We start from the raw sequence: 14,955 nt of genomic DNA, 5'->3' as shown, positions 1-14,955 counted from the left end.
AGGGCATCCCATTGCCTATGAGAGTAGAAAACTTCAAGGGGCTGAATTGAAATATATCACGTATGAGAAGGAGTTATTGGCAGTCATTCATGCTCTAAAGTTATGGAAGCATTATTTATATGGTTCTGCTTTCAAGATTAAGACTGACCATCAAAGTATCAAGCACTTGTTCTCTCGACCCATTGTCTCTTCAAGACAAATCAAATGGGCTGAATATATTCAATCCTTTGGGCAACCAAATATCGAATATCAGCCGGGAAAGGAGAATTTAGTAGCTGATGCTTTGAGTAGACGGCCCCAAGTTAATCACGTTTCTGTGATTAAGGAGAAATCATTAGGAGCAATGGTTGAAGCTTATCCTTTAGATGAGGACTTCGTTGACATTTATGGGAAGATTCAACGTAATGAGGTTGGGGATTTAGAGGCTTATTCCATCGTGGATGGATACTTATTTTTGGGACGTGCCATATGTGTACCCAAAACATTTCGGTATCTAGTCATGAGTGAGTTACATGCGAGTCCATATTCTGGACATAGAGGTATTAGAGGAACCATTGATAATATTGAGAGATACTTCCATTGGCCTAAACTTCGCAAAGAAGTTTCGACCTTTGTTCAACAATGTGACGTATGTCAGCGCATTAAATCTGACACAAGTAAGACTGCTGGTCTTTTGCAGCCTTTGCCTATTCCTTCGGAAAGGTGGGAACACATTACAATGGATTTTGTGTCTGGTTTCCCCAAGGTTGGTCAATTTGAGCAGATTTTCACTGTTATAGATAGGCTGAGTAAACAAGCTCATTTTATTCCCTGTAAAAAAGAGTTGTCTGCTCCTGAAACAGCAAGGTTATTCATTAGGGAAATCTTCAGGTTACATGGGTTACCAAAATCCATTGTATCCGATAATGATGGCCGTTTCATTAGCAACTTTTGGACAGCTCTATTAGAGAATCTCGGAACCAAACTGAAATTTACTACAGCCTTCCATCCTCAAGGAGATGGACAAAGTGAGAATGCCAATCAAACCATAATTACTTTACTTCGAGCTTATGTCCATGACCAACCTAGAAGGTGGCCAGAGTTCTTACCCATGTTAGAGTTTGCTTATAATAACACTGTACATACTTCCACCAAGAAAGCCCCATTTGAAATCATCTATGGGCAATGTTTACCCACTCCAATAACACACTTGGGGGAGCGAATTTTTGCCGCTGACCAGTTTGCTGAGGATATGTCACAGGTTATTGAGCAGGTAAAAGAACATATTAAGAAGGCCCAGGTTCAACAATCCAAGGCAGCCAATAAAAAAAGAAAAGAAGTTTATTACAAGGAGGATGATTGGGTTTTATTGAAGATTGATAAAAGAAGAATCAAGTCAGTGAGAGGAAGTACCAAACATGTCAAGCTAGCACCGAAGTTTTATGGTCCATTTCAGATTTCAGCAGCTTTATATCCAGAAGAAGGATCCAGAGCGTATGAGCTGAAGTTACCAGCCCACTGGCGTATGAAGAACATCTTTCATGTGAGCAATTTGAAGAGATACCATGGCGATACTTCTGCGTTTTTGGATACTCAGCAGCAAGAAGAACCTGAACTTGAAGATGGGACTGAAGTTCTTACTCCGGAACAGATCGTATACCATAAAGAGAAGAGTACTCGTGGAAAGAAGAGATATATGTATTTACTGAAGTTTAAAAACCAGCCAGCTAGTGATGCACAATGGATGGAAGAAGAGTTCTTTACAGATTTTCCACAGATACTCGCAGATTACAAAGAGGCGATGCAATGGCAGAAGTAACAAGAGAAAGTGCACATAAGAGGAAAAGACAAGCAATAATCCAGAAGAGGACTTCTGCTCATTCAAGCAGGAGGGAGTGTCATGACAAGAGAAATGATTATTTAGTTAATTAATAGTCATTAGAACTTTATTATTGTTAGGCGCCAATTTGATGGTGCGGTTATATGTTTGTATTTATGATCGATCAAGCGGTGTAAATAGTACCGCCAAAACGATGTAACATTGGCCAATGATTAGTAATAAAGATGTGCACACACGTGTCTAGGTCCTAGGGGCAATAGGAAAGGGAAAGGGTGCATTAGAGTGCATTGAATGGTAGGTGCATGGGTCATAGGCTAAGGGTAGGTGTAAATGGGAAGATGGAACTTGAGTGATCTCAAGGGACATTAATGAAAGGGTATCACCCTTTCATTGTGAATCTCACGTAGCATTCTTTCTACCACATTGCATTCATCCGTCATCTCTCTCTCCCACCTGGCATGTAGGTCGAAAAAGAAACAAGTACTCTCACGAGGGCGCTCTTCCCCATTGGAGGGCCAATCGGCATTCAAATTCTGCATGCATTGCACACATTTGCATTTTCGAAAAGTGTGGATCTTCACAGTGTGCCATATAACACAAAACTTGTTCTATATAAGTTGGACTTTTCATCTTCTTTTCATCCTCAGTCTGACGGACAAGGCGAGAATGTCAATTCCACGGTACTGGATCTTCTCAAGTGTTATGCATCTGAGCAGAAGGTCAAATGGAATTCCTCTTGTGGAATTTGCATACCATAGCACTGTTCATAGCTCCACAGGAGAAGCCCCATTCGAAGTTATTTATGGAAAGGTGATTCTACCGCCTATCCTCAGAACAAAGGACGAGATATTTGCAGCCGACTAGTATGTCCGAGACTTAGATACAGCTTTCTCTCAAGTACAAACAGCAATTGAAAAATCTCAACAAAAGCAAAAGAAAGCAGCAGACAAGCACCAGAGGGAGATAAATCTCCAAGAAGGAGATTGGGTCTTACTAAAGTTTGAAAAAGCACGACTCCGAAAGATGAAAGGAAAAGAGAAAGTATACCCAAAGTTGTCTCCTAGGTATTATGGACCATTCAAAGTAAATGATGCAACCTGCTTGCTGTATTTTGTCAATGCAACCTGCTTGCTGTATTTTGTTATCTCTCCATGGAAATCTTCTGCAAACACTCTCTCTAGTTGTTTCAAGCTCTCTCTATTCCTCTCTCTACAGACACACCGGGGCCCAAGACAAACGTCGGGCTGGACCCCCCCAAGGTTTTTATTACTTGAGAGAAAATTCATTACAAGAGTTCAGCATAGAGCTGCTTCTACAAGTTCCAAAACGTGCATCCTTTTTACAAAGAGCTCATGGCTCAATAATTTGGCAACATGCCAAGTGTCAAAATATCTAACTAAATTTTAGTACATGCCACAAGAGGGCAATCTCTAGGGTCTTCGATGTTCCTTGGTCACACGAACATCTTCTGGTCGCTTGCTAAGCTCCTTAGCGCTTGGGAAATCAACCCTTCTTAGTACTTGCAACAATTAATTAAAGCGCACCACCATGGCACCCATTAATTGTTAGCACTTTGCATGCAAATAATAAACTGTGGACTAATCCTAGTCACAGGTGGGTCACGGGTGTCCCCACTAAGTCCATTGCAATACTTTCCCATGGTGCCTAAGGCACGGGAAGAGGCATAAGTAGGCCAGGTGCCTTCCGTCTATCATACTTCACTTTCTGACATGTAAGGCATTCAGTAACAAACTGATGTATATCTTTCCGCATCCCTGGCCAAAAGAAATACCTCTCTAGTGCTTGAGTTGTTGCTGTAATTCCTCTATGCCCAGCATAGGGAGGTGCATGGCATTCTTCCAAAATCTTTTTCCTCATCTCTTGAGTGATGTATAGGCAGTCATCTTTCATTAGATACCCATCTTTCAGGAAAGAGTGACTGGTGGACTGCCCCTCTTGCATTTGCTGTAAAATCTCACCAAAATCTGCATCATTAGCATATTGCTCTCTCATGTCTTCCAAGATGATAAGCAATAGTCACATTGTTGACCTGGGGTCTTTGGGACAAGGCATTTGCCACTCTGTTCCGAACTCCCGGAATATGGACAATCTGAAAATGATACATTGACAGCATATTTGCCCATTTCATATGCTTCTCGGAAAGCTTTGTCTAAGTCAAAAAGTATCTCATACTTTGGTGATCTATCTTAACTGTAACATCTGCACCCAAAAGATAATGCTTCCATGTATGGATGGCATGAATTACAGCCAATAACTCTTTCTCATAGATTCCCAGATATCTCTCTGCATCCCGGAGTCTCCTGCCCTCATAGGCCACTACATGACCATTTTGATGCAATGCAACCCCAACGCATTCCCCACAAGCATCACAATCCACATTAAATGGCTGATACAAATAAGATTGGCTCTGTCGTCAGCCTCTCTTTGAATGTGGTGAAGGCTGACTTTTGAGGAATTCCCCATCTGAAAGCTGCATTTTTCTTAGTAAGATCGTGAAGTGCAGCGGCTATATCCGCAAAATGCCTAATAAATCTTCTGTAGTAAGAGCACAGGCCTAGGAAACTTGGAACTTCATGGATATTTTTCAGCTCTAGCCATTCCTGAATGGCACGGATCTTTGCCAGATCCATCCATATCCCATCTTTGGATATTATATGCCCCAAGTAATGGATCTCTTCCAGAAAGAATTCACTTTTCTTGCTGTTTGCATAGAGCTGATGATTTCTTAGCTCTTGAAACCACAGTTACGCTGAAACGCGCGTTTCAAAGCCCAGCCAGGCCTGAAACGCCGTTTTAGGGAAGCCTGGATCCTGAAACGCTTTTTAGGGTCTGAAATGTTTCAGGACCCTGGAACGGCTGGCTGAAACATTTCAGCCAGTCTGAAACGCATTTCAGGGCACAGAAACGGCCCGTTTCAAACAACAAAGCGTTTAGGGTCTCGAAAATCCGCCGCCAACCCGATTTTGGTCATTTTGATTTCTATTTTGACCTCCTGTGCAATGTTTCACTCCTTCAGCCTCATACTCTCTCCATACTCAAGGTTTTCCAGCCCTCCTTGAGCCCCATTCACTCCTTTGTACTCCTTTCTCTCATGGACGCTGCTTCAGCCCTCCATCATCATCTACTCCCCTTCAGCCCTCCTTCAAAGCTCAAACTCCACTCCTTCAGCTCTCTTTCAGGCTTCAGCCCCCTCTTTCAGCCCTCTCTTTCAGCCTTCTAAGTTAACTTCCAAGTTCTAATTTGTAACTTGTTCTGAGTTCGAACTTCTAAGTGACGTTGTGGTAAGTATTATGCACTATATTTTAAGTTATAGATAGGCTGTAGGCTGTAGCATTCTAAATGTGGGTGTTCTCATCTCAAAACCCCCTTTTCTAAAAAACCCCCTTGCTAACATGGCGTTTTCCCGTTTCAGCCCTCCCAAAAATCTCAAAACGTTTCCGTTTTCGTTCCCCCGTTTCCCCGTTTCCATTTCCCCTAACTATGCTTGAAACACTGTAGCAAGATGTTCCTTGTGCTCTTCTTCGGACTTAGAAAAGACAATTATGGAATTGAAGAATGTACCAGTGAACTATCTGTAGGGTTGGAAGATACAATCCATCATTCGATTAAAAGTAGCTGGGGCATTTGTTAATCCAAAAGGCATCACCAGATACTCATATAACCCAAAAGTAGTACGAAACACTGTCTTATGCACATCCTGAGGTTGTATCCTCACTTGGTGATAGCCACTTTTTGAGTCTATCCTACTGAAAACTGAAGCTCCATTCAACTGATCCAGCACATCATCAATGCGCGGAATAGCGAATGTATTCTTGATGGTCATTTTGTTCAGTGCACGGTAATCGACGCACATACGGAATGAGCAATCTTTCTTCTGTACTAGCAATACAAGGGAACAAAAAGGAGAAGAACTGGGTTGAATCAGCCCCTTGGACAGCAAGTCCTGCACCTGAGTCATAATCTCCTCTCGTTGAGTTGTACTAACTCTGTATGGGGGGCTATTGGGTGGCTCGCTGCCAGGAATAAGTTCTATGCCATGATCCTCAAGTCTCTCAGGGGGTAGCTCCCCTGGTAAAGCGTCAGAAAAGCAATCTTTAAAATTTTCAAGAAACTGAAATTTATTCTGATCTACCTCACTTATTTCAGCATGCATTTCCATATCTCTTTCTTTTACAAAAACCATGTTAGCTGAAACTGCAGACTTTATTTCTTTTCCAACAGAACTATTTGATACAATGGGAATAGTTTCCCCTCTATTCCTAGCAACCACACGATGTACTTTGCCCCTATGTACAAACTCCAGCACTCTTTCAGGAAGAGTCAACTTCACTGCCTTGCGATGGAACCAAGGCATACCCAAGACTACATCATGATGTTTCAGTGGAGAAATGAAGAAGCCTTCCTGATCCACATAACTTTGTACATGAAGATGGAGCTTCCCTATCAAGGGAGTGACTGGCACAGGGTTCCCACAGAACATCTAATCGGCATCCCTGCCCAACTCCTCCATCTTTACTCCCAGCCTCGGGGCTAGATCCTCCGATATAAAGTTATCAGTAGCCCCTAGATCAAATAAAAGCAGTGCTTGCTGGTCTCTGACTTTGCCCCAAGATAGCAGCAATTCTCGTTCCTCTGGGTTTGAAACATGACCCAGTATGTCAGGAATTCCTCCTACCATTGGCTTCTGCGGTCCCCGTGGCTTCTCTGCCTCTTTTCCCTTCAACGTTGAAGGCTTTTTTGGGCACTGGGCAGCCACATGCCCCTCTTTGCCGCACCTGAGGCATTTACCCTCTTTCCTGAAAGTTTCAATCTGTTCGGGCGTAAACTGTGGTCTTCCCTTATAGGGCTTTTGCACTTGCTTACCCCTCGGCTTCTGAGGCTGAAATCCCCTCTTCTGAGCCTTCGGAAACTCTCTTGTTTCAAACTTGAGGGTCGCTGGCTTTTTATCCCCCGGTAACCCTGCCTGTAGTGAAGGCACACCAATAGGATCCTGCATGTACATGAGACGCCACATTGGCTGAATGCATGAGATCTTATATTTCTTTAATATCTTTGGTGTTCAGTTGGGCCTGTATCTTTGGAGTGAGTCCCGCCCTGTACTTCCTAAGTTGAGTCTTGTCAGAAATATTCTTGAAGGGCGAAACCTGCAAGTATGCATCCCAAAATTTCTGGTTGTAAGACTCAACTGTATCTTGTGCTTCCATATGAATGCTCTCCCAACCCAGAAGAACATGATTAACTGTTTGGGAATAAAGTATTTATAGAAAGCTTTCTTGAAGTCCTTCCATTTCCTGGGGACTACATAGTTAGCTATTTTAGCTATCCACCATGCACTGGCTGTACCAATCAAGTGTAAACCAACCATACGAAGCTTTGAGGACTCTGAAATTTTCCACGCTGAAAGCAGCATCAAACTGCCTTATGAACTGCATAGCCTTTTCAAAATTGGCCATACTGGCCATTGTAAGTGGCAAATCTTACTGACTTCCCACCATCCTTGAATTCTTTAGTCTCAGCCTTCCTACTGGACTTCTTCTTCTTCTTCTTCTTCTTTGACTCTGAAGATCCCGAAGAAGGATGTGATGTCGAGGATGAAGAGGTAGAGCTAGAAGATGAAGACGAACTAGATGAACTGTGATGATGCTTCGACCTTTTTCTTCTTGGGAAGAGGACCTGCTCTTTTTCTCTTTTTGCCCACTTCTTCCTGATCTGCTCCAGAGGGAGGCTTCTCTGGCTTTCCCTCAAAAAGAGGTTGTACCATCCTACGAAACAAGGGATCGCTTGTTGCCTCTCCCAACTGAGTAATCAACTCTCTGTAGGCATTCTCTTTATTTATCTGTATAGCCTCAGCCTACTGTACCTGGTTAGACTCTGCCATTCCCTCATGGGCTGATTGGGCATGCTACTGTGAAGCCATCTCTACAACTTGTCTGAGATCTGCAACTCCCTCACACACACTGTGTAAGCAACTGATGCACTCAGCCTCTGCTTTATCAAAGAGAAAAATACCTCAACAAGAGGTGTATTGCATTCACACTTGTGCCAGTACGAGCTATCAACTCAAGGCATGAACTCAAAACTGCGTGCCTATTTTCTGGCTACTGCAAATGACACTCACAAAGCATCTGTTTTTCCCCTTTTTCACTCAAAGGCATGCATATTCTTTTTCTGCAAATCTCTGATTTTACTGTGTTTCTGCTGCTTTTCTGACAGTAAAGTCTGACAGGTGGGTAAAAACTGCTGGCAGAAACAGTCTCTGCAACTGTCGTTTTTTTTTTTCCTGTGACAGTAATTGGATTGGTAACCGGCTGGTTACACTAACCAGACTGACTGGTTCTGGTCTGGTTAGTTTGTGACTAGACCTCTAACCAGTTTGACTAGATTCTGAAGTAACTGAACCAGACTAGTCTAGTTAGGCTGACCAGACTAGTTAGCTAAGAGTAACTACACCCTTAACCTAAGTCAACTAACCACAATTAACCTAACCAAGGTAACTACCACGCTTGCTAAGCTCCTTAGCGCTTGGGAAATCAACCCTTCTTAGTACCTGCAACAATTAATTAAAGTGCACCACCATGGCACCCATTAATTGTTAGCGCTTTGCATGCAAATAATAAACTGTGGACTAATCCTAGTCACAGGTGGGCGTCCCCACTGAACAAACATGTGAACAAAACATAGAACACAATTCTTGGTTGACCGAAGTCAACCCTCTTGGTCGTAATTAAGGAGCTTTGACCAATGGTCGTGGCGCCTTAATTATGGCCAAGTCTCTCCAACTGAAGCTGGCACATCTCTCCAACCGAAGTTGGCACAGCTTGGTTAGCTGTAGTTAACCCTCTTGGCACATGCCAAGTCTCGTTGACCGAAGTCAACACTCTCTGACCGTAGTCAGCAGCTCTGTGGTTCTCTAGTTAACCGCAATTAACCCTCTTGGTAGTAAACCAAGTCTCCCCAACTGAAGTCAAGCTTACTTAACCAGAGTCAAGTATCTTTGACCGTAGTCACTTCTTTGACCATTAAAAGAACTCTTTGACCATAATTAACACCTATGAAAACTCTTTAATTATGATCAGATAAATGGTCAACTGTACTTTGACTTAGGATATTTACATTGTGGTGACAATGAAGTTGCTTTTCGACTTAGAACAGACACGGAGATTACACTTAGAGAAATTCCCTCCATGTTTGGGGTCAGGGTGCATCCAGCAGGGGTCACCGTAGCTGTAGTCTAACACAAAGGCACTGCCAGGAGATCACGTCACACAGCACCCACGGATAGCCAGCAGCACCCTATCTCTGATTTTATTCTACCACTGTCCCAGGTTGCTAGGCCCTCCATGATATTGGGCCAGCTTTGCTTTGTACTTTGATGATGTGATGACATGGGTGATAGGGAGGGTCATATTGACATTATGGTATGACTCGGTATTGTGTTCTTTATGGATATATATCATGTATTATGTAGTTTGGGTGTTGATGCTCGCTTAGTAGCTCCACCCTCACAGCTTGTGCTGTATCAGGTTTCTCATAGTCTCATAGACCCATCGGTCTTCTGAAAACTTTAATAACGTCTCTCTCTCTCTCTTCCAATGCAGCTCTATTGCTCTTTCTCTTTCCAGCACCTATTCCTGATCCAGGAAGCTCCAATCCCGTCTGCATGATACCTTGAAGAGTATTTTCACAGCAAAGAGGAGGGGCTGGGTAACAAATCGCAGAAGCAGAACACTTTCCAGATATATTGCAATTTGGTCTTTCCCTCCTACTGCTCAGCGCTGACATTGTTGGCCACTCCTGCTTGCAAATTCTTGTCTGCGATTGCTTTTGCCCCTTCCTAGCCTAACGATTTACTGAAAACTCTGCTTGAGTCCTGTGATTTCCATATTTCCAAGCTCTGGACAGACCAAAAGGTAATTGCAATTTGCAGATTCAGCCAGTTCTTGATTCTATTTGATTTCAAGCTGTTTTTCTCAGTTCTGAATTTTATTTGTAGAATTGCTGGACCTAACTGTTTGTGTTTCAGGGTTTTTCAGAAATAGGTAGATGCCTGCACGGAGAACTCATAGATCTTGGCCTTGGTGTTTGCTGAAATTGGGCTCTACGTGGAGCATTTTTTGTCTTTTCTTTCCCCGGGATATCTCCAAGCAACTGCCAGTGGCTACTTTTCTTTGGATATTTTAGTTCTCATAATATTCCTCAATAGGAAACATCGTTGTAATACTTCGGTTATATGTGTACAGATTTCTAAATCCACCATGGATTCTGTCCAAGGATCTATGTTACTATTGTAATTAAAGCCTTGCATAAACTGGAATAAAAGAAACATACCTTGGATTAGCCTGCATAGAGGATGTACCTCATTCACACCCGGTCGGGTGCCGGAGTCTTCTCTTTTATCTATTCTATCTCGTGTGAATTCTTAAATGGTATGCGCATAAATGTTAATTTCTGCCTAATGGCTATTTTAAATTCTATGTAAGTAATTAACTGGAATTTGCATTTTTTCTATAGCACAATTCTAACAAAGGAGACGCCTTCCCCTTTTTGAGATTTTTATGTTGGTTTATGGCTCCCTTACTAATCTTTTTTGACACCTCCAATAATTACTTGAGAGCACATGATTCTCGCCTAAAGGGGATGTGTTTCTGACCCACCTGGAGCAAGAGACTCTAACCTGACAGATGATGTTTATGGACGGCATGCCCCATGCCTTGAGCATGTCCGGTGCCTTCCCGCCGACCGATTTTGCATCGCATCCAGCAACCCCATCAACTAGCACAAATTCTTCAGGTTTCTTTCTGGCTCAGTTGCTTCTTTGATAGAGGGCTTCAAATCAATCCTCAAAGGCTGGACAACATAGTAACATCATTGCCAGATTGGAATCGACATGTCAGTGCAATCCATAATAGCACAATGCTGTCTCTTTTGCGCAACATAGACAAGTGTGTGACATAAGCTTGATGGCACATAGTATTTAGACAAAGGAGGCAAATGGGCAATAAACCCTGACCCTAGCAGCAACTATCCATGTGGCAACTTTGATTGTGAAGAAGACAGCCGCTTTGAGATGTATAGTGGGAAGCGGCAATATCTCACCCAGACATCTCAGTACACTGCTTGCATCGGCAAGCATTTTCAACTCGATCATTAGATCGAAGGCCCGTATTGGCTTTAGAGGCAAGTCCCCCACTAGATCTTCCCTACCTTCTATTCTAACCACCGATCAAGGCACTTTTTTACTCCTGGCGAGCTGCTCATACAGGTCTACCAACGTCCCTTGGCTAGAGCAAATGATATTGACAGAAGCTGCCATCCTTGCACAAGTGGCTTCCAACAAAGCATACAGCGCTGCCTCTGGAGTTGCCAGGGCGTGCAGCAGGTCTTGAGACATGCACTCGAGACCCTTGCACACCTTTCCAGAAATCCAGACTGTGAAGTGGGGGATGGTAAAGCAAGTTTTCCACTTTGAGGCCATGAGGACCCTTCCTTCCTTTTTTTTTCAAAGATGAGTACCCTGCCTTCCTGATACAAGATGCCTCATTGATCGAGTCGTACATCATATATGCAAATCAGAGACACCAACAGAGAGCCTTACTTCCTCCACGGAATATCATCTCCAAGATATAGCCAGTACCGCTGCTGTCCTCACGGCCTTGGCTAACCAATGGCAGCCCTACTACTGCTACTGATACCATATACTCTTATAGAGGGTGCATGCCACAAGTGGCAGGAGACAATAGGCTGAAGCAAAATTCCAGCTTATGGTGCAAAATGCTGCAAACATCTCTGAAATCAAGTCATCTAAACTTCAAACAATTGCTGGAATTAGAAACAGACTGTTTCAGCAAAAAAAAGGAATGCTTGCTTTGGAAAAGCAGTGCGAAGATTTGCTAGAATGCTTGTTGAACTGATGTAGGCTTCCAAATGCGATATCAAAGAAGCTAAAAAGTGAAACAAACCAGCTCTAATTTCTCCCCTAAGGTGTGTCATTCAGATGAATGAGCACAGACGTATCACACAAGAATGGCCAACTCATTCCTCGAGGCTCGTATTTTAGAGCTCATATCTAGAAACTACAAGATTGAAACGAGGGACAATTGGTCCATAAGAAAAATCCGAATGCATATAGCTGGAATAACAAGTGCTCTCCTGTGGTGGGGAACCCCCTAGGTCCCACCGTATCGATACTATGTGATACTTTGAAAGTTCTGGACGATATGATCCAATGATACATGCCAACTAGGACTACTTCCCAATACATACAACTATATGTGCAGGAGGGAGAAAACCACCCATGATGACTAACTCGCGTGATCCCAACGGCCCTAACAAAAAGGTGGCTAACATCTGTTTGACATCTAACAAAAACCACTGGTTAATAATGATTGCCCACCTAAAAACATCAGAGATCCTAGAAACCGTCTCTAGTTTTCAGCCGAAAAGGACATACATACAAGAACAAACTTGACAAAATACAATAAGCTTCAAAACAAAAACTAAGCCGGATCCTTGGTCTTATCTCTAATATAATTCACAATTCATAATACAGAACATGACTTTTCCTCCTGGCCATAATTAACTAATGCGAAACCAAAAATACAGTAAAGCCAATGCAATTTTGAAACAGACGGTCAATAGACTCAGCATACCATGGGGAGTGACGGAAGTCGGACCCCAAACTGGCGTAGAGCACGTGCACACAAACTTTCTGGTGTGGCTTCATCCCCCGTGTAAATGACACATTTGAATTCAGGAACTTCTTCTTGGACAGCTTTTACTGCACACCATAGCACCCGTTCTCCTCCACCCCCATCATTTGTGTAAGGATGAAAGAACCCTACTGCATACTCTTTCTTACAGCTTTGGAGATAAAGCACAAGTAGACAGCATGGTAACATCAAGAGCACCGTAGCAAATGCAGCAGACAAATACCATAGTGCCATTAGAAACTTGCAGCCTATTTAGAAAAACGCATACCACCTGATTTTTTGTCAAAGGGACTCCCCTCTCTCTCTCTCTCTCTTCACACACACACACACACACAACAAGGGGAGGACAATACGAGACAATCCGAGCAGCTGCAAACGTCCAAAGAAGCAGGGGGAGCCCGAATTTCCAAGCAATTTGGAAGGCAGGGCCGAGATCAAGGGCGAACTTCCAAGCTTCGAAACTAAATGCCGAGGGAGGGGATTCCGGGCTGGAAAGTGTCCACAATCCGGCTAGTGGACTGCGGCGCGATTCCGAGCATTGCGGGGGAATGAATCGCGGTTGGGATTCCGGGCTCGGAATCCGGCAAGTGGCCGGCTGGAAAGGCGTAGGGAATCGGTGCCGGGAGTCGATTCCCGAGAGGAAAATCGGGACACATGGCAACCGGTCGTAGGCCAAGAGCCGGTCATCTCAGTTTTCCAACCGAGAAGCGGCAACCAACGCCAATTCGTGGCCGTCAATGGCCTAGGGGAGCGATACACGTGGCGATCTTGAGAGGAATACGTGGAGTCGCGTCTGCGGACATACACGTGGCGGTCTTGGGAGGAATGCGTCGTAATTTTGCCAGTCATTTGTTGTGGGGTACATTACGGTTCTGAAGATTTATTGATCGGATGGCTAGGATTGATCTTCTGTCAACCCTAGCTGTTGACGTGCTCGAAATCCCGCTTGTAGCCACCGGCCACTTACCACTGCCGGCAGTTGGAAAGTGCTCAGAATCCCGCTTGCAGCCATCGGCCGCTTGCCAGATTCCGAACACATCAAAGGCTAGGGTCGCTTGTAACAAGATCTGAGTCGTCGGATCAAAAATTTTGAGGAATGGGAATCTCCAAGCTGCCCGAAATCATTGCCCAGATTTGCAGAATGACATGTGGCAAGCTCCCCTTGCCTTTGACGGCCGCGAAAGGGGGGAGGTCTACCTTTCCCCATCGTAAAATGGCTTGCGGGCTGCCCGCCCACTCGCCATTTTACGAGGGGGAAAAGCGTCCCCCCTCCCTTTCCCTACACCTTTCTAGCCAGACCCATTCCCTCACGTGGAGGGTCTAAGGGAAGGCCAGTGGTTAGGTTAAGGTTAACACTAGTTTGCAGGTTCCGACATTTGGACGGACGAAGAGATGGGTTGGGCAAATTCTGTTTTAGTTCTGGTTGGACGGTGAAGATTTAATCTCCACCAACCTTAGACGTTTATGCATGCCTATAAAACAAGTACGTGGTGCCGAATGGTTCGGAGGGAGTTTCATTTCCATGTGGAGAGGTACTCATTATGGGATTCCAATCTGGAAACTAGAGACAACAAGAACAAGGTACGAGCCTAGCCTTCCTGCACTTCTTGTTCTTGATGTCGGGTTCAAACCAGCAGGCCGGACACCACAGTTCTCACACAGGCATGCATCAAACTAGCAAGATATGATTGGAGCTTTTGCACGTCCAGTGGACCCCTCCCCCGCCCAAGCTTTGATCAATTGGCTGTGAACCCAAGCTTTTGCCAATAAGGTTTACGTTCTGCTACCAGATGTCTGGTTGGTGTGTGAACGTGCAAGCACGGCGACAATCCTCCAAAATAAAGGCTGTGAGGTGTGGCTACCAATAGCTGGTGTGAACCGTGCCTAAGATAAAAAGACAAAGCCAAGTAGAGACTTTGTAGTTGATCTGATGAAGCATTAAGAGCATTGTCAACAAGACTAGATACGATTTGGGACAAAAGCTGTAAGAAATATTGATGTTAATTTCCACATCCATGACTCGTGAAATAAGGTGAAATTTTTCACACATATTGCAAAGAGGACTAGGTTCGTGGCTTTGGGACAAGAAGATAAGCGTAGGAGTGATGGGACCAGTAGTAGTAATTTGTTGTTCCGGAGATCATGTGATGGAGGTCAATGTTTTGCCCAAACATGGTCCAATGTGGATCCGTTGATGGTTGTCGGTCCATTAATTCTTTGTGTGCACTATATCCAACGACGAGCATTAGTGAGCCGGCTAGAAGCATACACAGCATCATGGTAGTAAATATGGAAGTCGTCGATGATGATGATTAGCATCCAAGGTTTACAGAAGTTCTTCTAGACTTCTTGCGATGTCTATGTTGTTTGTTTAAGGCGATTTGTATGTTCCGAAAAGATGCATCT

General features: G+C 43.9%; 1 protein-coding gene across 1 annotated transcript in view; it reads right to left on the bottom strand.

Annotated features, from left to right (window-relative positions):
- The window catches only part of LEW3 (UDP-Glycosyltransferase superfamily protein), a 29,460-nt gene extending 16,368 nt beyond the window's left edge, over positions 1 to 13,092 (bottom strand). Inside the window, exon 1 of the mRNA XM_087395766.1 lies at positions 12,490 to 13,092. Within this exon, the coding sequence (XP_087251892.1) occupies positions 12,490 to 12,783 (294 nt within the window). The 5' untranslated portion in view covers positions 12,784 to 13,092. The remainder of the gene's footprint in view (positions 1 to 12,489) is intronic.
- Positions 13,093 to 14,955: the final 1,863 nt, after the last annotated feature.

Source organism: Dipteris shenzhenensis, chromosome 24, assembly GCF_047967505.1.
Source record: "Dipteris shenzhenensis isolate YYH24624 ecotype China chromosome 24, Dip_SZ_1.0, whole genome shotgun sequence".
In the NCBI taxonomy this organism is placed as follows: domain Eukaryota; kingdom Viridiplantae; phylum Streptophyta; class Polypodiopsida; order Gleicheniales; family Dipteridaceae; genus Dipteris; species Dipteris shenzhenensis.
The sequence above is the reverse complement of the archived record's forward strand: the minus strand, read 5'-3'. Positions and strand labels throughout refer to the sequence as shown.